Source organism: Eutrema salsugineum, unplaced genomic scaffold (genome assembly GCF_000478725.1).
Source record: "Eutrema salsugineum unplaced genomic scaffold, Eutsalg1_0 scaffold_11, whole genome shotgun sequence".
Classification (NCBI taxonomy): Eukaryota; Viridiplantae; Streptophyta; class Magnoliopsida; order Brassicales; family Brassicaceae; genus Eutrema; species Eutrema salsugineum.
Genome location: NW_006256901.1, coordinates 7744557 through 7766010, shown reverse-complemented (window position 1 = coordinate 7766010; position 21454 = coordinate 7744557). Strand labels below are relative to the sequence as shown.

General features: G+C 40.4%; 1 protein-coding gene and 2 non-coding genes across 3 annotated transcripts; all 3 read left to right on the top strand.

The window, feature by feature from the left end:
• Positions 1–373: 373 nt before the first annotated feature.
• LOC112089812 lies at positions 374–1143 on the top strand. Its single transcript, XM_024160567.1, has 2 exons — positions 374–722; positions 809–1143. Exons 1-2 carry the CDS (start codon positions 374–376, stop codon positions 1141–1143), a joined length of 684 nt encoding a protein of 227 aa, XP_024016335.1.
• Positions 1144–9553: 8410 nt separating this feature from the next.
• Positions 9554–9659, top strand: LOC112090107. The gene has a single exon (XR_002901463.1). It is a non-coding gene; the product is annotated as a small nucleolar RNA R71 (small nucleolar RNA).
• Positions 9660–17937: 8278 nt separating this feature from the next.
• On the top strand, positions 17938–18042 carry LOC112090140. Its single transcript, XR_002901490.1, has one exon. It is a non-coding gene; the product is annotated as a small nucleolar RNA R71 (small nucleolar RNA).
• The last annotated feature ends 3412 nt before the right edge of the window (positions 18043–21454 follow it).

The following is a 21454-nucleotide window of genomic DNA, read 5'->3' as shown; positions in this document are numbered from 1 at the left end:
AAACCTGATCAGTACCAGACATCCTACTCCAACAACAGTTTTTCAAGGAACTATGGTTCTCCTCCTCCTCAAACTCCAGATAATGAGGTGAAGTCTATGCTGGAACATATCCTGGAAGGTCAGCAGAAGATGACTGTGGACTTTAATGGGAAGATTGATACTCTGTATCTGGATCTGAATAGAAAAATCGAAACTCTGAACACTCATGTCAAGAAGCTTGATACTCAGGTTGCTCAGACTGCATAGTCTGTAAAAAAGCAAGAAGGATTCCTTCCTAGGAAGACTGACACCAATCCTAGGCATTACTGCAGTGTCATCTCGTTGAGAAATGGTAAAAAGTTAACTCATGCTCTTAAAAAGGGTGTTTCTGAGGATGAAATCGTGGAATTGTAGGAATCTGAAGAAGATTTCAAAACTGCAGAGCCGGTGTCGAGCGACAGCACCACTAGTGTGGCGCGACACCAAATCGAGACGAAGAAGAAACCAGCAGTGTCGAGCGATACCACCACTAGTGTCGAGCGACATCAGCCACCAACTGAAGCAGATATCAAAGAAGCCAAAGCCAGCAGAGGAAAGAGTTTACAAACCTAAGATTCCTTACCCAAGGAGTCCTAAGAACTCTAAGCAGGAGCTAGATGATGAAGGATGCAAGGCTTTGATGGAGAAGTTTGTGATTGAAATTCCTTTGGTTGATGCTGTGAAGATTAATCTTGTTCTTAAGCGTTATGTGAAGAGGATGGTGACTAATAATCTGAGTCATGAGGAAGGAGTGATGATGATTTCTGAATAGATCATTGTTGTGATTCAGAAAAGATTTCAGAGAAGCTCTCAAACCCAGAAAGCTTTGACTGCTCTATCTTCTCAGAGATGTTCAAGAGATCGCTGTGTGATCTTGGTTCGAGTGTTGACCTAATGCCACACTCTGTAGCTGTTAGCTTTGGGATGATTGACTTCAAGCCAACAAAGATCTCTTTGATCCTAGCAGATCGATCGAAAAGAATCCCAAAAGATGTCTTGGAGGATGTTCCGATTAAAGTTGGTGATTACATAATTCCTACAGATTTCGTGGTTCTGGAATATGGAGAGGAACCCAAAGATCCTCTTATCCTGGGAAGATCATTTTTAGCTTCAGCTGGGCGGTGATTGATGTCAAACATGGTAACTTTGATCTCCACCTGGGAGATACATCCATGAACTTCAAGATGAAGAAGCTGAAGGATCCAACCATAGATGGTCAGACATTCCAAGTCAGTCCAGTACTGGAAGTAATAGTTGGAGATCAGAAGGTGCTTGATGATGAGAAGGTGATAGATCAACCTGAGTTGACTAAGACATCTACAGAACTAGTAGCTGCTATTGAGCAGAAATATCAAAACATCATGCTCCATTCAACTCCACCAAAGCAAAGGTACGCACCTCTTGAGCCTAATCCTAATTCTTGTGATATCAGCAGAACTGATTTGAAAGATGCAGACTCTGTCTCACGATGCAAGCTACGAGATTATCGTAGAGCACTTGGTTTTTCGATTGATAATATTGCAGGGAATACGTTAAAGCTGTCCAAACACAGATCTCACCCTGGTGCTATTCCGGCATTCCTTGGACGACCTCATGCGCACAACGCTTACACACCACCATGGATGAGACGATTTTCACAGAGACATTCTTTGCCACTATCTTATCCACCAGATGCATAGTCCATTCATCAAGTCAAGTTAATGACTTAAAACAAGCGCTTGGTGGAAGACAATCCACTGGTAAGTTTGTACATAAGTCTTTTTGTTTCAGTTAATTTTCATTTTTCCTTTTCGTGTTTTAGGTGAAGCAGAGGCTGGTGTCGAGTGACAACACCATCGATGTCGCCTGCCACTTGCTTCTGTTCACAAAAAAATTAGGAAATCAGGAAACCAGAATCAAACCAGAAATTTGGATGGATCTGCTGCAATTCGGTACGAGGAGAACGAGTGTCGCACGACACCATCATCAGTGTCGGTCGACACCATCATCGCAGCCAGGTAAGTTCTCCGTTTTACTGCGTTTCTCTGTTTTCTTTCTTTTGTTTCACCACATTCGGGCTAGATAACACTGGGTATAGTGTTGTTTAAGTCTGGGGGAGATAGTCGCTGACATTGTGTTTGTTTTTCTTATGATTCAGTCGTGTCAAATTTTTTTTGAGTTATTATGCTGACCTTTCATCTAACTGAGATTATTATGCTTTTCTTGGAATTATTATGCTGATCTTTCATTTAAGTGACCATTGCTGAAGAATCAGTCTAGATCCAACTATTAAAAAATCGAAAGGCTGACCAGTTGACTAGAGGCGTCCATGTTTTCAACAAAGTCCACTAACCTGAACTAATTTATGAACTCTTTCTTTTACCTCATTGATGTGACTGATGTTCATATAGCTTGATTCATTGTTCATACTTGACAAATGAAAGCCTGTGTGAGATCTAAAATTGGTGTTTCTCTCCCTTATGATCAGTATAAAAAAAAAAGAAGGAAAAAGGCGAAAAGATTGAAATGATTTTCTTCTAGGAGTAAAGGGCTACGAAAATTTCCAATGATCCCATTATTTTTCTTCTACGAAGGAATGATCACACAGAGGAAGGAAGCGAGGGGTAGGAAAGTTTCCTATGACCCCATTATTCGCCGAAAACCTTTGATACATAGTAAGGAGACAAATCGGGGATTCGATGGCAAACACCATCAATACTCGCATCTTTAACCTTATCGTGTATATGCCATAAAAGATGAGAGTGCGAAAAAAATAAGTCTGGGGGAGAGAAAAGTACCAGAGTTCGTATGGCTGATTTGTCAAAGTATAGCACGGGAAAGAGTCTAGAAGGTTCTTAGTATTGGAATCATTGATAAGACCCAGCGATGAGGGTTTATAGACAATGTTGTAGAATTTTGGACTTAATCTGGGAAGCTGTGAATGTCCGCGGAGAAGTAAATGGTGGTTTGATTTGATATTGAAGCAGTATTTGAATTACAGGTTGATCGATCAAAGCGATGTTCAGGTGAAAAGTTGAATCTCCGTGTTTTTCAAACCTCTTTCTCTTGCTTGGTATTCTGTTTGCTTGAGGGCAAGCAAATGCTAAGTCTGGGGGAGTTGATATATCATGGTTTTTATGGTTTTTGACCATGATATAAGTCTTATTTATAGAGTCATTTTAGTGTTTTTTGAGTCTTTTATAGTCTTTACAGGTCTTAGGTGCGTTTGGAGATTAATTGGATATGTTGGAGCACTTTGGAGCTAAACCAGGATCAAATTCGTGAAGGATAAATCATGTGCTTTAGTGTCGCTTGACACCATGGAGAGTGAAACTCAACACCGATTGCAGAAATAAGGAAACGTGATTTTGTCCAAGTTTCGAAGAATTTCTTGGGCCCAGAAGTCTCCAATATTTACAAAGAAGCCCAACACGTGATTGTTAGTATTTATTAGGGTTTTTAGCCACCAATATCGATACCTTAGATTTTCTGAGAGAGACCTTTTGATTTTTGTTCTTCGAGACTTTGAGAGAGCTTTTAGGGAGACAAGTCTGAAACTATGCTAGGGAGAGAGAAGAATTTGAACCCATGTTTATTTATATATTTACTGTTTTTTACAATCTATTCAAACATGTTCATTGTTTCAAACTTCATGTCTGAGTAGTTAGCTTGTTAGGTTTGGGGTTCACATAAGGGATTTCATTGGATGTTAGATTGTTTGATTAGTTAGAGTTGATAATCTATTTAGTTCTTCACCATAGGTTGTTCTTAAAGCTAATTCTGGACTGACCACCTAGAACTTAGATCATTAGGTTAATTGGTTGACACGAAAGTGTAATTGAATAACTGGAAAGAACCTAGGGTGAGCAAAACAGCTATTCCCAAAGGAATTTGGTTTAGATGCTTTGTGAACATATCGAACTTGAGCATTAAAGCTGGTTTAAATCTCTAGGGTTTGTAAAGGAATTCAGAATTCTAAGATTTAGATTTAAATAATTCTCACAATGGAAGTTGGTTAATTAGAATTTTGTGATTTGAGTTCAAGAACCATGCTTAACACTGAACCTTGATTAATAGATTTATCTGCATTCTTTGATATCCTGAGAAACGCCCTAAGCCTAATTTCCATCCATTCTAGTTTAACAAACGTTTTTATTGCATTGTTATTTTTACTTCTCATTATTCTGCTTAGCTTAATTCGAATTCTAATAGGTTTATTGAGTGAATTTCTCGTCTCTGTGGTTCGACCCCTGCAATACTACAACTGCACATCTGTGCTCTTGCAGAGTAGCTTAGGGATTAAACTTTGAGCAGATCAACCTTGCCAATTGTACACGACCTGACATATCATTTGTATGATTCAGCTCGTTTCCTACACGAAGCCCAATCATAAACAGGATATGTGTTCACGATCAGAGGCACTGCTATATTTTGGTGTTCTTAGAAACAGACACTTGTGGCCACTTCTTCAAATCATGCTGAAACCATCGCGCTCCATAAATCAAGTAGAGAATGTGTATGGCTGAGATCAATAAGTCAGCAAATCCAATCACGCAGTGGAATTTGCCTAAATAAACCAACTGTCTTATATGAAGACAATGATGAATGTGTTGCCCAGATAAAGGAAGGATACATCAAAAGTGATAGAACCAAACATATGCCTCCAAAGTTTTTCTTATACACTCAAGAAATCGAGAAGAATAAAGAAATTGAAGTAAGATATGTTCAATCATGTGAAAATACAGCAGATCTCTATGAAATCATTGTATACCACTATGTATTGGAAACATGTTCATAATATTGGAATTGCATCATCGGCAAGACTTATAAAATGACATCTTAGTCATTCAGGGAGAGCTTGTGTAGTTGTACTTTTTTTACCTTCTTGTAATTTTTTTCACTGAGTTTTCCTTGAAACGTTTTTAACAAAGCAACAAAGACATAATGCAAGAGACAATAGTGACACTGGTCTCCAAGGGAAAGTGTTATGAAAGAGAGATAACCTGAAACACTCCTCTAAGAAATTATTTATTCTCTCGTCTCATCCTTCATTATAGCGTCTCCCTCGCGGGTCCCTCACCTTTTAATGAGCTTTGAAATCTCCAATTTGTCCTTGTAGTTTTGTAAGAAGTAAATTATAAATTGAAAAATCGGCCAATCATAAATAAGCAGAGATAAACCAATCAAGAGCGGCGAAAAAATAATTCGTCCAATGAGATATAAGCATGAGTAGCCAATCAGAAACGAGCTTCTCAAAATTTTACCAATCAGGAGCGTGTCGACATTTTTTTAGGCGCCAAAAATTTAACCAATCAGAACATGCTTTGTCTTCTTGTCGGGGACCAGGTTGAAAGAGAAACCATATTTGACCAGCTCGCTCGCTTCACCCCAGCGATCGCTAGAGAACGAATTCTCAGAACTCGAATCCTTCTTGACATTTTGCTGCACTCATCCCACATTGAAGCTTAATCGAGGTAGTTGACATTTCGTTGGATATTCTTCTTCATTTTGTATTGGAAAGTCGTTGCCCTAGAACCACGATTGGGATTAAATTCGATTATTGAATAGGCAATGGTATACTATGGAAATGGTAATTGGTTGCTAATCGAATAGGTATTTATTGGATTTGAGGTTTAGATGCGGTAAATCGAGTTAGATTAGAGTTCCTCCACGAGTTGACAATTAGATCTTATTAAATGAGAGAGATAGAGTAACAATTAGTATTACCTGTATATAACTGGAAACAGTTTTTATGCGGTTGAGTATGGTCTATGTGTTATTTTTTCAGGTGATAATGATAACAAACCTATTTTTGATTATGGGGGATATTATTGAACTTCGGAGGATAAATGGATTTCAGCCCCAGTTTCCATGTATGGTATAATGTTTAAGTCATCAAGTTTGGAGGAGACTACCTATTCTGATATAGTCGAAAAGATATGCACGAAGGTTGGGATTGTTGAATCTTCGAGTAAGTTGATACTGAGTTATATTCCGGTACTAGTGCAAACTCAGAAACAGTTTTATATTTCGAATGATGATGACTTAGTCGTGTTCCTGGCCTCACTGGATAAAGAGAGACGCAGAAGTATTATTAATTTAGAGGTCATCAAAGGTGTTGAAGTTGGAGAGGAATTTTCCAGAGTTGAGAGTGTAAGTTCAGTTGGTATAAATTATGGGGGGTTGCGTTTAGGTAATGGTGGATCAAATAATGGTGTACTTGCTATTTACACAGGCAACTGTTTAGCAGGACAACATCACGTGAATGTCCCATTGAAATAGTACTTGCTATTTACACAGGCAACTGTTCAGCAGGACAACATCACGTGAATGTCCCATTGAAATAGGAAGCTGGCGGTGATGAGGGAAAAGATGGTGATGATGTTACACGTGATGGAGAAGATGGTAATGATGTTACACGTGACAATGGAAAAGATGGTGAGATGTTTCCCGTGAAAATGCTGATGGAGTAGATGATGATGCTAAAACCAAGTTTGATAACAAGGAGGAAAAATACAGGTGGTTTGATTTTGATTATGGTCCCCCTGCTGAAGTTGTAGAAACACAACATTTTGAATGGGAAGATGGTATGAATCTGAGAGTGGGGCAACAATTTGCATGTAAACAAGATTTGATAGATTTAGTGTATAAAGCTTCACATCAATATTGTTTTGGTCTGACTATAAAGAATTCAGATAAGAGGCGATATGTCGTGAGATGCGGTGAAACTGGTTGTAATTGGTATTTACGAGCTTGGAAGGATGCGAATACATCCTGATTTTCTATAATAATATACTGGAAGATGCATACTTGTTCTCGGGCCAGTGCGAGTACAAACAGCAAACAAAGGAAAGGAACACCATGATTAGTTGCATATGTTGTTAAGGAGTTGTATCCAGGTCGATTAGATACACCAATTCTTCACGCTGTCATACTTTTGGTTAAACAAAACGCTTCTGTAAGTGTGCCATACTCTACCGTATGGAGAGGAATACAGCAAGCTAAATCTCTGGTTCGTGGTTATCCTGCAGACAGCTATAAAGATCTTTATTCGTATTTGTACATGCTATAGAAGGTGAATCCAGGTACAAAACACAAGGTGTTACTGGACGAACAAGGAAGATTTAAGTACTTATTTGTCGCTTTGGGAGCTTGCATTGAGGGGTTTGTAGCTATGAGAAAAGTGGTAGTTGTTGATGCAACTTTCTTGAAAGCCGGAATGGGTTGTCAGCTAGTCTTTGCTGCTTGTCAGGATGGTAATCGTCACCATTATCCGATTGCTTTTGGAGTTATTGATGCAGAAAAAATGACAGTTGGGAGTGGTTTTTCAGGCAGTTAAAATTATACCCGATAATCCTGAGTTGGTTATTGTTTCTTACAGAAATTCAGGCCTCATTAATGCAGTAGCTGAGGTGTACACGGAAGCTAAACATGAGTATTGCACCTGGCATCTTTCAAAGAATGTGAAAATGCAAGTTTCAATGGATAGAGAAATAGTTGCAGAAACATTCATGGAGTGCGCAAGACAGTATACAGAAGCCGAGTTTCTTGATCATTATTCGAGGATGGCATTAAAGTATCCTGCTGTGTCCGAGTATCTAGAAAGGCATGTAGAAATATCGAAATGGGCCAAGTGATATTTTCCAGCAGAGAGGTACAATCTAGATATTAGTAACTTTGTGGAGTCCTTGAATAGTGTGTTTAAAGATGCAAGGAAGCTGCCATTGTTACCTATGATAGATGCGATTGTTGAGAGGTTGTGTGAATGGTTTAACAAGCATAGGAACGAGGCTGCTTCAACGGCACCAGGATGCAAACTGGTTGCCTTTGTGGAAAATATTTTTCACAGTAGATGTGCTGATTCTAAGAAGCTAGGTGTCACCGAGTTAAACATCATTCAGATTGAATACAGCATGCTTGGAAGCGATGGGATTAATTACACGGTGAGCTTGAAAAATAAAACTTGCTCTTGCAAGCTTTTTGATATAGACAAGTATCCATGTGTCCATGCCTTAGCCGCATTAGAAGCTTACATGAAGCGACCAGACAGAAAAGTGGATATAAACGTTGAGAACTTGTGTTCGATGTATTATTTAACCAAGCAGTGATTATTTGCTTATAACAGAACCATCTATCATGTTCCACATAAGTCACAGTGAGTTGTCCCCGATGATGTTAAGCAATTGAGCGCTTTGCCCCCGGTTTACGAGACAAAAAGGGGGCAAAACAGCAGAAAAGGTATACATCCGTTGGAGAGCATTGACCGAAGTCGAAGAGGACGAAGACGAGTATAAGCGTCGGCCGGAATCTTACAAAATTTATACCTATTTTACTGGTGGTGAAAATGCTGGAAGTGAAAATGCTGGAGGTGAAAATACTTGATGTGGTCAATATCTTCAAACGATGTCTCGTTTGAGTTAATGCGGTCAATATCTTCAAACGACGTCTCGTTTCCCCCAAACGTGATGAAGCGGATTATTATTTAACGTAGACCCAAAGAGTTTCTGAAACACAATCTCATTCCTCTACTATGGCTAGGCAAAGCGGGTTTTCTAATTTGCCCATAGAGATGAAAAACAAAATACTAAAGAAGGTAGTCAGTCATAACTTTCGCGATTACTGTAGTGTTTTAGTGGCGAGTAGGAATTTTTACCAGATCTCCAAGGATCCAATCTTCCTACGGACCGTGGATTTGTTAAGTGTGCCTACACCTTGGTTCTTTGATATGGCATGGATGAGAATGTTCAAAGACAGATGTTTGGCAGAAGGTAATCCTACGGCTCTATTTGAAAAGGTCTTTCCATTTTTTTCTATGACCATGATATAGAGGTAGGGATGACAATGCTTCAGGCATCATCGGAAGCGGGATTCTCATTGGCAAAATATTGCCACCAAATGCGTGTCCTCATCATGTCCGGATGCGACGTGAGCTTAACATCTGTCCCAGATTTTACACGGACGGAATAAGAAGAAATGCGGTGGACCCCCGTATGGAAAGAGCAAGCCCTAGAGGACCCCCGTATGACATTCCACCACAATTTGGAGAGAAGATTACATTGGTGGTGGACAAAATTGCTAACTTGCATTGTGGAACTAGAGACATTCACCCATTTATAATTATGATAGAATATGAAGACGGGCCCCCCGATTTGTGCGATTCTTGCCACTGGATAATGGAGGCGGTAAAATTCCAGTTGAATATCAGAAATCGCTTCGTGAAGGAGTGGCCTGATTAATGTGATCAAGATCACTAGGTCCTTCATCTTCTGCGCCATTGTTGGTCTCACAAGCATGGATTGGGCGATTGTTGCTCTTCAGAAGCTGGCTCATCATGTTCTTCAACTTGGTTATCTCCTTGTTTTCTGTACCGGTTTGCTTCATCGATCGATCGTATTCAGGACAATCATTGCTATTGGCTTGAGCCAAATTTTCGATGTGGGCTCTTCCTTGGGCTATCGTCTTTTGTCCAAAATCTCCATTGCTAGCTGTATCAAGTGAAAGTTTGTACTTTGGTTGCAAACCTCGGTAAAATGTGCTCAGCAGACTTGATCCATGAAATCCGTGGTGAGGGAAATCACGTTCATACTCCTTAAAACGTTCCCAGGCTTCTTAGAAAGATTCAGTTGGCCCTTGTTGAAAATTTGAGATCTTTGTTCTCAACTGATTCGACCTTGACTTAGTATAGAAGTGGTTCAAGAAAGCAGTTTTACATTCTTCCCAATTAGTAATCGATCCTGCAGGCAAAGATTTCAACCAACGGTGAGCTTTATCTGCTAATGAAAAAGGGAACAACTTACACTTTAAATAGTCTGGTGGAACTTGGTTTGTTCTCATCATGCTGCAGATTTCTTCAAAGAGCTCGATATGGTCCATTGGGTGTTCGGAAGGAACTCCATGGAATTGGTTTTGCTTCACCAATGAGATGATTTGAGGCTAGACTTCAAACTCATTCTGGTTCGGAAATGGGACTTGAATTGCATATCGGTTCTGAAAATTTTGAGTAGGTGCATCAAAATCAGCTATGCGATGGTTTCTACCTTGTCTTCGGTGTTGATTTGCTGGCTGAACAGGGCGGTTAATGCGTCCATTCGGCTGCACTCCTTGGTGGTCACCATGGGCTGCATTGATGGGTGCTTCAAGGTCTTCACGTTCTTCTCTCTCGCGGTTCTGGTGGTTTCTTGGAGGAACCTCATCCTCCTCTCCATCTTTTCGAGCATGATCACCTCCTCTGTGATCATTCTCTTCATTTTCTCCATTTTTTGGACCCGTCTTGGTCCATATTCAAAGTTCGATTAATAGGATCTCCAGGCTGGTCGTCGTTGGCCATTCCTTGCGTTTGTCTAAGTCTTCGAAGTTCTCTTTCGTGTCTGTCTATCTCGTCTAGAAATTGGAATGTTTTCTACAGGTCTGCGCCTGGTATTCATGCAATTCAGAGAAAAACAAAAGAAGGGAAAGATAATTCAGCAAAACTTTAAGAAAGAACTAGAGATCAGGTGTCTAGAACAGAAGTTAAAACAAGAAAAATAGCAAAAGGCAGCGAAACAAATCCCCGGCAACGGCGCCAAAAACTTGATGTCGTGTCAACTGCGTGAGGGAACAAGTTTTACCCTTAACAAAACAAATGAAAGCCGCAAGTGCACAGCTAATCAGTTGTAGTATTTAGGGATCGAATCCATAGAGATTTTTGTGCCTGGTATTCTTCTACGGTTTTTAAATTTATGTCTAGACTATATTGGTTTTAAAGGTTGGTTGTTTGTCACGAATTAAACTAAAACTTAAAGAAAGCAAATAAATCTATCCTAGAAAGCAAGTAGAAAAATCGAATGGAAAGCAAGTAAAGCAAGTAAAATATTGAACTAAGGCAATTTAAATGCAGATCTAAATAAACAAGTAAAAATCGATTGGTTTGTAAACTATGGCTAAAAACGCTGAGCTTTTGGGAACTCTAAGGGATCATAATCGGTTTTGACACTAGGGTAGATAGATTGGGATTGACGGATATCGATATATAGGTGGTTCTAGAGCTAGAATACGGAGGTATGACTACGTCACTGTCGTGATCATAACCAACTGTTTCTCGCAACCCTGACCAGTTGGTTTCCACTCTGGCCCTGGAAGGGAGAGAATGCAAGAGCTGCACAAAACTCGTCAATACTCACGATCTCGCCGCAGGTAGGTTTCCACTCCTACGGAAAAATCGCCTGTTTCATTCTAGGGCTGATACTTAATGAAAACTTTCGCAACACTAACTATCTAGATCAGATACTAGGTGATCAATCAAGCATACATGCAATAAGAACAAGAATAAACAGAGAACAGGTCGAAATCCTAGATCTATAAACCTAGATGTCTTAATCGATTATGAGAGCCCTTTCCGGGAACCCTAAGCCCAACTCGGGGTCTACTCAGACATGGCTGAGGTCGACATCATCATTGGTTTTAATAAAAGTAATGAAAAACAGTAAAGAAAAGAGATGAAGAAAGCTTCTCTATTGAAGAACTCGGACTTGAAACAATTTTCTACAAAAATCGCACAAAAAAGGCTGAAGGAAAAGGGTTTTTTGTAAAGTATGAATGGTTCTCCCTAAAAACGACATAAATGACAAGTATTTATAGTCTTCAATACTCCATGGTCTCTAGGGTTCCGGAATTGAGGCTGAGAATGACTTTGGGCTTCAGAAATATGGGTTTTAATTCGGAACTTGATGGCCGCGGTCAGGAGTGACGTGACCGCGGGGATTTGGTGGTTGGCCGCGGTCGGGAGGCTTCTGACCGCGGGAAATAGGCTGTTGGCCACGGTTACGTGACTTGGTGGCCGTCTTCGATTGGCTCCGGGGCAAATGGAATATCTTGAGATCCAACCGTTGGAATGTCTCCAAACCAAGCGCATTTGAAAGCTGGTTGATTCTTCTATAAGTTGTCCAATTTTGAGGGTGATCAGACGGTGAGAAGGTCTTCGTCTCTCCATGAGAGTTCTGACGGTCTGCATTTATCCAAAAGAGTCTTTTTGTTCCAATTTGTGCCTCTTTATCCCAAATTACCTGAAAAGTCTTTTAAAATCCGGAAACATAGAAATCCTTTGAAAACCTTTGAAAATGGAGTAAAAACACCTGTAAAAGATATTAAAGTGATCCATAAAAATGGTCAAAATCCGGTGTTATCAACTCCTCCAGTCTTAGTCTTTTGTTTGTCCTCAAACAAAACAAAGGCCAAATCTCGGTGAGAGGTTTGAAAACGCAGGAACTAAACAAAATCTCAGAGACCAAACTTCTAGACTAATATCGATCAGTATGCATCAATCGGGAATAGCATAGAAAACTCTCACTAGCAATACAGGCATAACTAGTCCGTTAATCCGTCATGCGGAAATCTATGCACTAAGATCTAACTTCCAGTCAACTAGCTCTTATCATTCATTAAAATCTCGATGGTTCTCATCAAAGAAAGTCTAGGCAAGGCAATCTAGGCTAGGTGTCAAAGGGTTATTCTAGGGGTAAGGCTTAAAGTGTTTACGGGTTACCTGAAGATCTGGAGGATGCAGGATATCATGCAAAACCGCAAGAGAGAGTGAAGCTGTTGGTATCCACAGTTTTCAGTCACTTTCTTCTTGCCATAGATTCCTGGTCTTCTTCCTCAGGTTCTCTCCTAACTCCCCCGGACTTAGATTTTTGTAAATCTTTCAAAACCATAGCTGTATAAACGTTTAGTAGATGCTTCTTGCTCCACAAATTTCGACAATCTATGACTCATTAGGCTTTTTGTTTCCCCCTTTCTTTTCATTCGTTTTTTTTTTTTTTTTTGATGAAGAGAGGGAACACCTTTAGATGATATAGAATCTTAGAGAGCACGAAATTACCAGTTAAATCTGTCTTGTAAAGCTTTATGAGGTTTCTGATACTCTTCCTTCCCAATTCCATTCAGTCTCCTTTGTGAGTGACTGAAAACTGCGTCGCTCCTCTTCTCTCCGACGTTTTTGGACATATCTGCTGATATAAACTAAAGAGAGAGTGCATGAGGATTGAAAACAAGTGTTTTGGGTTTAGGGTATGGTACCAGATAAAGATAAACTGGTCATCTAGGACGACAAAGAGTGGTAAAAGTGAGGGTAAAAGACGTCCTAGATGTGTATGTCGATGCCTGCCTAAAATCAATGATGAGAAAATTAGATGTCAATATTAAGGTCAAATAAAATGAGCTAGTATATCCTGTCAGAAAGAATCTCCATGAATAGAAGTCCTCTGGTGGGAGTTCGTAGTGCAAGTACTCTAGCTACCGCCTAGTCTAATGCTAACCACAAATGAGCTATCATGCATAGTGTAGAAGTGTGCAGGTCTAAATCATCATAGTTTTGCGTCAAACATTCCTGAAAAATACTTAATGTCAAATAGGTTACATATTAAAATTTAAAAAGTGCTTGAAATTTAAAAGCAAAAGCAAGAAAATGATTAGTACGGATAGACATCCTCCCCCAGACTTAAATCACACTGTCCCTAGTGTGAAAAAGTTGGTGAGAAGATGGTCAATAAAAGCGAAATAAAATAAGATAAAAGAAAAGAAAATGATGATAGAACCGTCATGGTAGTGAAGTGCTGATCAATCACTCATCCTCCGATGTGTCGTCTGCGAACTGGTGCTGCTCCTGTAGGAAGGTGACAACGCGCTCAAAGCGTCGTCCCTGTCTCTCAACTCTGCGCTCCAGATCAGAATGTGTGTGCGATGATGTAGATGATGAGGTGTGGCCGGTCGAAACAGATGGCTGAAAGTGAGCACGGGCCGTGGCTGCATCACGCCTCACCTTGGCCACTATGTATTGGCCAATGGTGAATGGTAGTCGAGGTACAGATGGCAAAAAATCATCGGATTCCGGAGTCCATCGCGGACGTCCTCCGTTACACAATCTCGGAACTGATGGTGAAGGCAAGCTGACTCGGTGCTCCTCAGTGCCAGTGCAATACTTGTAACCAAACCTGTCTGGATCGAAAGCGGCACGAGATATAGTGTGATCGCGAGAGAGATAAAGTAGGTCATACCAGACATCGGGAAGTGGATCATCAGATGAGAAATCGAATCCTACAGCCTGTAGTATCGCTGTAATAGCATGTTTCACCTTGACCATGTTCTGTGCTATGATCCAGGCAAAGCAAGCAAGTCGTGGGTCGTCCATAAACGGAATCTGAAGTGTAATGAGCTCGGTCTTCAAAACACATCCCATGTTGGCTCTAGAGAAAATCGTGTGTGCTAAGAGTTTGTGCACAACTCTCACTGCTGGATGAGTAAGAAGGGCTGACTTGGATCTCCCGCTATCATAGACTCCATGACCCAACTCTCTCCACAAGTTAAGATTGGGTTCATCTTCAAGGTAAATGCCATCGGTGTATGGAAGGTTAAGAGCTTCGCAAAGCTCAGAAATGGTGAGCGAGTAAGGCTGTCCACGGATAGAGAATGACAGGATGCCATCTGATGCTCTGGGGTTCCTCCTCTTCGTGTGGTGGAGTGTAATAGTTGCTAAGAACTCGCGGACTAGCTCAGGATAAGTCGGAAGGTTCAGCTCCATGTAGGGTCTCAGCTTAAGTGCATCGATGTACCAGATCACATCCTCTCTGATTCCAAGCATCTCAAGTGTATGATAATCAATGCAAGGCGTGGGTTTGATGTTCAGCTTCTTGAAACGTCTTGCATAGTCCACTCTCGGGTTTGTCTCCCTGCCAATGTATCGAATCTGTGGTGGCTCGGGAGCTGCTCGTGTTTCTCTTGAGTGCTGGAGCAATCTCATCACATAGTTTATTCTCCTTGGTCTGGCTTGGTTCACCATGTACTCTCCTAGAGTAGCATCATCGGGAATGTCCTCAGAGCTGTCACCAGTGCGACGGCTTCTTCGGGATCTGGTTTGTTCCATTTTTCTGCAAAACGAAATGATTCTTGGAAAAAGAGTGAATATGGATGCTGATTTTAACACATTAAGATCAGTTATACTAACATTAGTATAAAGAGATTAGTTAAAACCATGAGCAAGCAGAATTGACATTAAATCAAAGAAATCAAGTAGTTCATGACTAGATTCGGATTTTTGATGTTCTTAACATAGAAATCTTCTAAAAATCGGTTTTTATGAGCAATTTCCATGTAAAATCTAAAGATTACCCAATACTAATCACTAATCACACAAGACTTAATCAGATTCATCAATTTTGCTGTTCCAAATTCGATTTTTATAAAGCATGTAGAATCCAAGTTTCAAAAATCTCAATTCCTCTTAAGCTAGTTGTTAAAAACGATTTTTAGATAACCTAAAAGGATAATCTATTGTTCTTAAGCTATTTCCACCATCAATAAACAGAGATTTGAGCTTTTTAAGAAAACCCTAAGTTCTGAGATCAATTAAAAATGGCGAGTTTGAGGTTCATACCTTGCTGGAAAGAGAGATTTGATGGCAGAATTTAATTCAGCTTTGAAAAAGAGTGAGGTTTGAGCCAAGAACCTCTTAAAAAGCTTAAGAATTGAAAAGTGTGTTTTATCTCCTAAATCTCCAAGTCTTTTGGAAGAGAAGAGAAAAAAGAGTTTTGATCCAAAAAGTGTGTTTCTTTTCTTTAAAAAGCGTTTTTGTAGCAAAAACGGAAAATTTCCGGGAATTTTTAAGTTTACGGGAACTTACCTTTCTTGTCTTGCACATAAGGAAAGTTTAAAACTTACGGAGAATCTTTACGGGTTTTATCGGAAATACTCCAAGAATCACCAGGTAACACCGGGAAACACCAGGTAACACCGGGAAACACCAGGTAACACCGGGAAACACCAGATAACACCAGGAAACACCAGGTAACACCGGGAAACTTTGAAAAGCGGCGGAAATCCGCGTCGTCACCTCAACGACCAACGCCCGCGGTCAGGAGACGCGCGACCGCGGTGATTGAGGGCTCGGCCGCGGTCACGTTCACGGTGCCGTGGTCGATGCTTCCTTGGCCGCGGGTCGGTTGGTCGCGACCGCGGCTCTTCCTCCTGCGGCCTTCGTCCAGCTTTCTGGTCTTTGTCGGGCCGAGTAGCTAAAAACCTATCCTTTTCTTCTAGGTTTTTCTAATTTTCTGATTTTTTTTTTGTGTTTTTGTTTTATAAAATACCTGAAACTTAAAAGAAAAAGAAGGCATAAATTGTAAGAAGGAAAAGAAAACTAAAAGAAAGAGTACCTAAATGGGTTGCCTCCCATTAAGCGCTTTTGTTTTAAGTCGTTTAGCTCGACGTAGGCATGAAGAATCAGGCTGATTTGAATGGCACTCCACTTGATGTGCCTTTATCGCTTCCGGTCGCTGGAGGTTTTACTTCTTCTCCTTGAGGAGCCGTCTTCTTCCCTTTATTCTTCTTCCGGACTTTAACATTGTTTCAAACCCTTTTTGTGTTTTCGATTAGCTCCTGGATTTGGTCCTCACTAGTTTCTGTTGCATCCGGTGGAATGATGATCTTGATCTTTGCAAAAGCTTTCGGCTTCTCCTTTTCTTTCTCTTTTGGCTTGTATCCTTTGCTTGGAAAATCGTCTAAGATAGTCGGGTAGTACCTTCTACGATCCACATTGAGGAAAACAGCATGCTGGTTTGCGTGATCGATTACTGCTCCTACGGTAGCTAGGAATGGTCTCCCGAAAATGAGTGGCCTCTCCTTATCTTTATCCATCTCCAAGACTTGGAAATCAGCTGGAGCAATCTTATCTCCCACTAGAACTTGTAGATCATGAATCGCCCCTTCAGTATCTTTTTGAGATGAATCTCCAAAGATAACCTTAACCGTCGATGTCCTTAAGGTTTTGATGCCAAATTTCTCGGCAGATGTCTTTGACATGATGTTGACATTGGCTCCGGAATCGCACAGGCAGTCTGTAAACTTGATTCCTGAAATGAAACATTGGAAAACAAAACGTCCTGGATCATCGGCTTTTGTAAGTCTTTGAAACGGTAATCGTTCAGATACCTTAAATGGTGGCTGCTTAGCATCGACATCTTTTTACACTGGTACAAAGATTGGGGTTTCTTCTTTCTTCCCATCGGTTATGGCCTCTTCTTCGGGTAATGTGGTTATGGTGTTGCAAAACTTCTTAGGGTTATCTTCAACTCTCCTGGAAGAACTCCACTTTGCCTCTTCATAGAGTCGGCTGTTTGGGCGACTTGCACGTCTAGCTTTTTGACGTGCGAAGATAAAGATTCGAACTTACCGTTCAAATCATTGTACATGCAGTCGACTTTCACGTTCACGTCTTTAGATGCTTTTTCATTCGTCATAACGAGTTGCTGGATGGACTGTTCAAGTCTACCGATTTGTGAAGCTAGCTGGTTCGTCGTGACTCCCTGCTGTTGTACAAATTGATTGTTGAAACCCGTACCTTGGTAGTTATATGGCTGTCGCGGTTGATATGGTACTATTCCTCCGAAGTTTCCACCTTGAAACTTGTTTTGGAAGGATTTTTGCTGAGGTGGGTAGTACCGATCTTGAGGATTCTCCACATTTGGATTGTGGTAAGAGAGATTTTTGTAATTTGCATTCCGGAAGTTGTTGTTGTTACCATTGTTGGAGCGATTTTGATATGGCACCAGTGCTCCTACATAGTTCACATCTTCTTCTTGAAAGGCCTGATTAATGTGATCAATATCACTAGGTCCTTCATCTTCTGCGCCATTGTTGGTCTCACAAGCATGGATTGGGCGATTGTTGCTCTTCAGAAGCTGGCTCATCATGTTCTTCAACTCGGTTATCTCCTAGTTGTCTGTACCGGTTAGCTTCATCGATCGATCGTATTCAGGACAATCATTGCTATTGGCTTGAGCCAAATTTTCGATGAGGGCTCTTCCTTGGGCTATCGTCTTTTGTCCAAAATCTCCATTGCTAGCTGTATCAAGTGAAAGTTTGTATTTTGGTTGCAAACCTTGGTAAAATGTGCTCAGCAGGCTTGATCCATGAAATCCGTGGTGAGGGTAATCACGTTTATACTCCTTTAAACGTTCCCAGGCTTCATAGAAAGATGCAGTTGGCCCTTGTGAAAGTTTGAGATCTTTGTTCTCAACTGATTTGACCTTGACTTAGTATAGAAGTGGTTCAAAAAAGCAGTTTTACATTCTTCCCAATTAGTAATTGATCCTGCAGGCAAAGATTTCAACCAACGGTGAGCTTTATCTGCTAATGAAAAAGGGAACAACTTACACTTTAAATAGTCTGGTGGAACTTGGTTTGTTCTCCTCATGCTGCAGATTTCTTCAAAGAGCTCGATGTGGTCCATTGGGTGTTCGGAAGGAACTCTATGGAATTCGTTTTGCTTCACCAATGAGATGATTTGAGGCTTGACTTCAAACTCATTCCGGTTCGGAAATGGGACTTGAATTGCAGATCGGTTCTGAAAATTTTGAGTATGTGCATCAAAATCAGCTATGCGATGGTTTCTAGCTTGTCTTCGGTGTTGATTTGCTGGCTGAACAGGGCGGTTAATGCGTCCATTCGGCTGCACTCCTTGGTGGTCACCATCGGCTGCTTTGATAGGTGCTTCAAGGTCTTCACGTTCTTCTCTCTCGCGGTTCTGGTGGTTTCTTGGAGGAACCTCATCCTCCTCTCCATCTTGTCGAGCATGATCACCTCCTCTGTGATCATTCTCTTCATTTTCTCCATGTTCGGACCCGTCTTGGTCCATATTCAAAGTTCGATTAATAGGATCTCCAGGCTGGTCGTCGTTGGTCATTCCTTGGGTTCGTCTAAGTCTTCGAAGTTCTCTTTCGTGTCTGTCTATCTCGTCTTGAATTGGAATGTTTTCTACAGGTCTGCGCCTGGTATTCATGCAATTCAGAGAAAAACAAAAGAAGGGAAAGATAATTCAGCAAAACTTTAAGAAAGAACTAGAGATCAGGTGTCTAGAACAGAAGTTAAAACAAGAAAAATAGCAAAAGGCAGCGAAACAAATCCCCGGCAACGGCGCCAAAAACTTGATGTCGTGTCAACTGCGTGAGGGAACAAGTTTTACCCTTAACAAAACAAATGAAAGCCGCAAGTGCACAGCTAATCAGTTGTAGTATTTAGGGATCGAATCCACAGAGATTTTTGTGCCTGGTATTCTTCTACGCTTTTTAACTTTATGTCTAGACTAGATTGGTTTTAAAGGTTGGTTTTTTGTCACGAATTAAACTAAAACTTAAAGAAAGCAAATAAATCTATCCTAGAAAGCAAGTAGAAAAATCGAATGGAAAGCAAGTAAAGCAAGTAAAATATTGAACTAAGGCAATTTAAATGCAGATCTAAATAAACAAGTAAAAATCGATTGGTTTGTAAACTATGGCTAAAAACGCTGAGCTTTTGGGAACTCTAAAGGATCATAATCGGTTTTGACACTAGGGTAGATAGATTGGGATTGACGGATATCGATATATAGGTGGTTCTAGAGCTAGAGTACGGCGGTATGACTACGTCACTGTCGTGATCATAACCAACTGTTTCTCGCAACCCTGACCAGTAGGTTTCCACTCTGGCCCTGGAAGGGAGAGAACGCAAGAGCTGCACAAGACTCGTCAATACTCACGATCTCGCCGCAGGTAGGTTTCCACTCCTACGAAAAAATCGCCTGTTTCATTCTAGGGCTGATACTTAATGAAAACTTTCGCAACACTAACTATCTAGATCAGATACTAGGTGATCAATCAAGCATACATGCAATAAGAACAAGAATAAACAGAGAACATGTCGAAATCCCAGATCTATAAACCTAGATGTCTTAATCGATTATGAGAGCCCCTTTCGGGAACCCTAAGCCCAACTTGGGATCTACTCAGACATGGCTGAGGTCGACATCATCATTGGTTTTAATAAAAGTAATGAAAAACAGTAAAGAAAAGAGATGAAGAAAGTTTCTCTATTGAAGAACTCGGACTTGAAACAATCTTCTACAAAAATCGCATAAAAAAGGCTGAAGGAAAAGGGTTTTTGTAAAGTATGAATGGTTCTCCCTAAAAGCGACCTAAATGACAAGTATTTATAGTCTTCAATACTCCATGGTCTCTAGGGTTCCGGAATTGAGGCTGAAAATGACTTTGGGAATATGGGACTTAATTCGAAACTTGATGGCCGCGGTCGGGAGTGACGTGACCGCAGGGATTTGGTGGTTGGCCGCGGTCGGAAGGCTTCTGACCACGGGAAATAGGCTGTTGGCCGCGGTCGCGTGACTTGCTGGCCGTCTTCGAGTGGCTCCGGGGGAAATGGAATATCTTGAGATCCAACCGTTGGAATGTCTCCAAACCAAGTGCATTTGAAAGCTGGTTGATTCTTCTATAAGTTGTCCAATTTTGAGGGTGATCAGACGGTGAGAAGGTCTTCGTCTCTCCATGAGAGTTCTGACGGTCTGCATTTATCCAAAAGAGTCTTTTTGTTCCAATTTGTGCCTCTTTATCCCAAATTACCTGAAAAGTCTTTTAAAATCCGGAAACATAGAAATCATTTGAAAACCTTTGAAAATGGAGTAAAAACACCTGTAAAAGATATTAAAGTGATCCATAAAAATGGTCAAAATCCGGTGTTATCATTAACCACCCATTAAACCACCTGTAAACCAAAGGAACCCGATTTGATAATGTGACTCTAACGAAATTCGACCACAAAATGAGCCAATCTACACAAATTTCTTCATGGTCAAGCTACTATGTTAAAGGAACTACGAAGCAGTGTTTTAAAAAAATTAAAATAATATAGACATTACACAAATCTCCTCATACACGAATCCATATTCCCTAAAGTGTCATCAGCTTCTATGGTCACTTTGTCAATCTCTAATCCAACAATGATGCAAGTAATACAATATAAAATATTTGTCCGATGTTTCTTTACGAGGACGTTTGTTTATAGCTTTTATAACCTATTAAGAAGCGTCTAACCAAAAGTTTTTCAATTTAATATAAGTATTACTTATAATACTGTAAAACCAGAAGAAGGACAACTACGTGTATGATGAGTATAACTAGAATTATTAGTACAATGACGTTCAACATCCCCAGTTAATATAAACGCTACGTCGGCGAGAATAAAACAAATAATGTCGGCGACACGTGAGTTTAGACATATGTACTTTTCTAGAACACGTGCACATGTGTCCCGTGTAATAGATATAACTGAGACTCAATAAAAGAGAGAAAGTGGGCCCGTTTCAGAGCGACGTCGTTTAGTAAGATGTTAACCACCCATTAAACCACCCGTACACCAAAGGAAACCGATTTTTGACTCTAACGAAATTCGACCACAAAATAAGTCAGTCTACGCAAATTTGTTCATGGTCAAGCTACTACTTTAAAGGAACTACGAAGCAGTCTTTTAAAAAATTTAAAATGATATAGACATTACATGAATCTCCTTATACACGAATCCATATTCCCTAAAGTGTCATAAGCTTCTATGGTCACTTTGTCAATCTCTAATCCAACAATGATGCAAGTAATACAATATAAAATAT

Excerpts from the sequence above, each read along its gene's own strand:
- LOC112089812 (XM_024160567.1), top strand. The coding sequence starts at position 374 with ATGAAATCGTGGAATTGTAGGAATCTGAAGAAGATTTCAAAACTGCAG. Across the intron at positions 723-808 it reads GATTAATCTTGTTCTTAAGC|AAAAGATTTCAGAGAAGCTC; the intron begins GTTATGTGAAGA and ends GTTGTGATTCAG.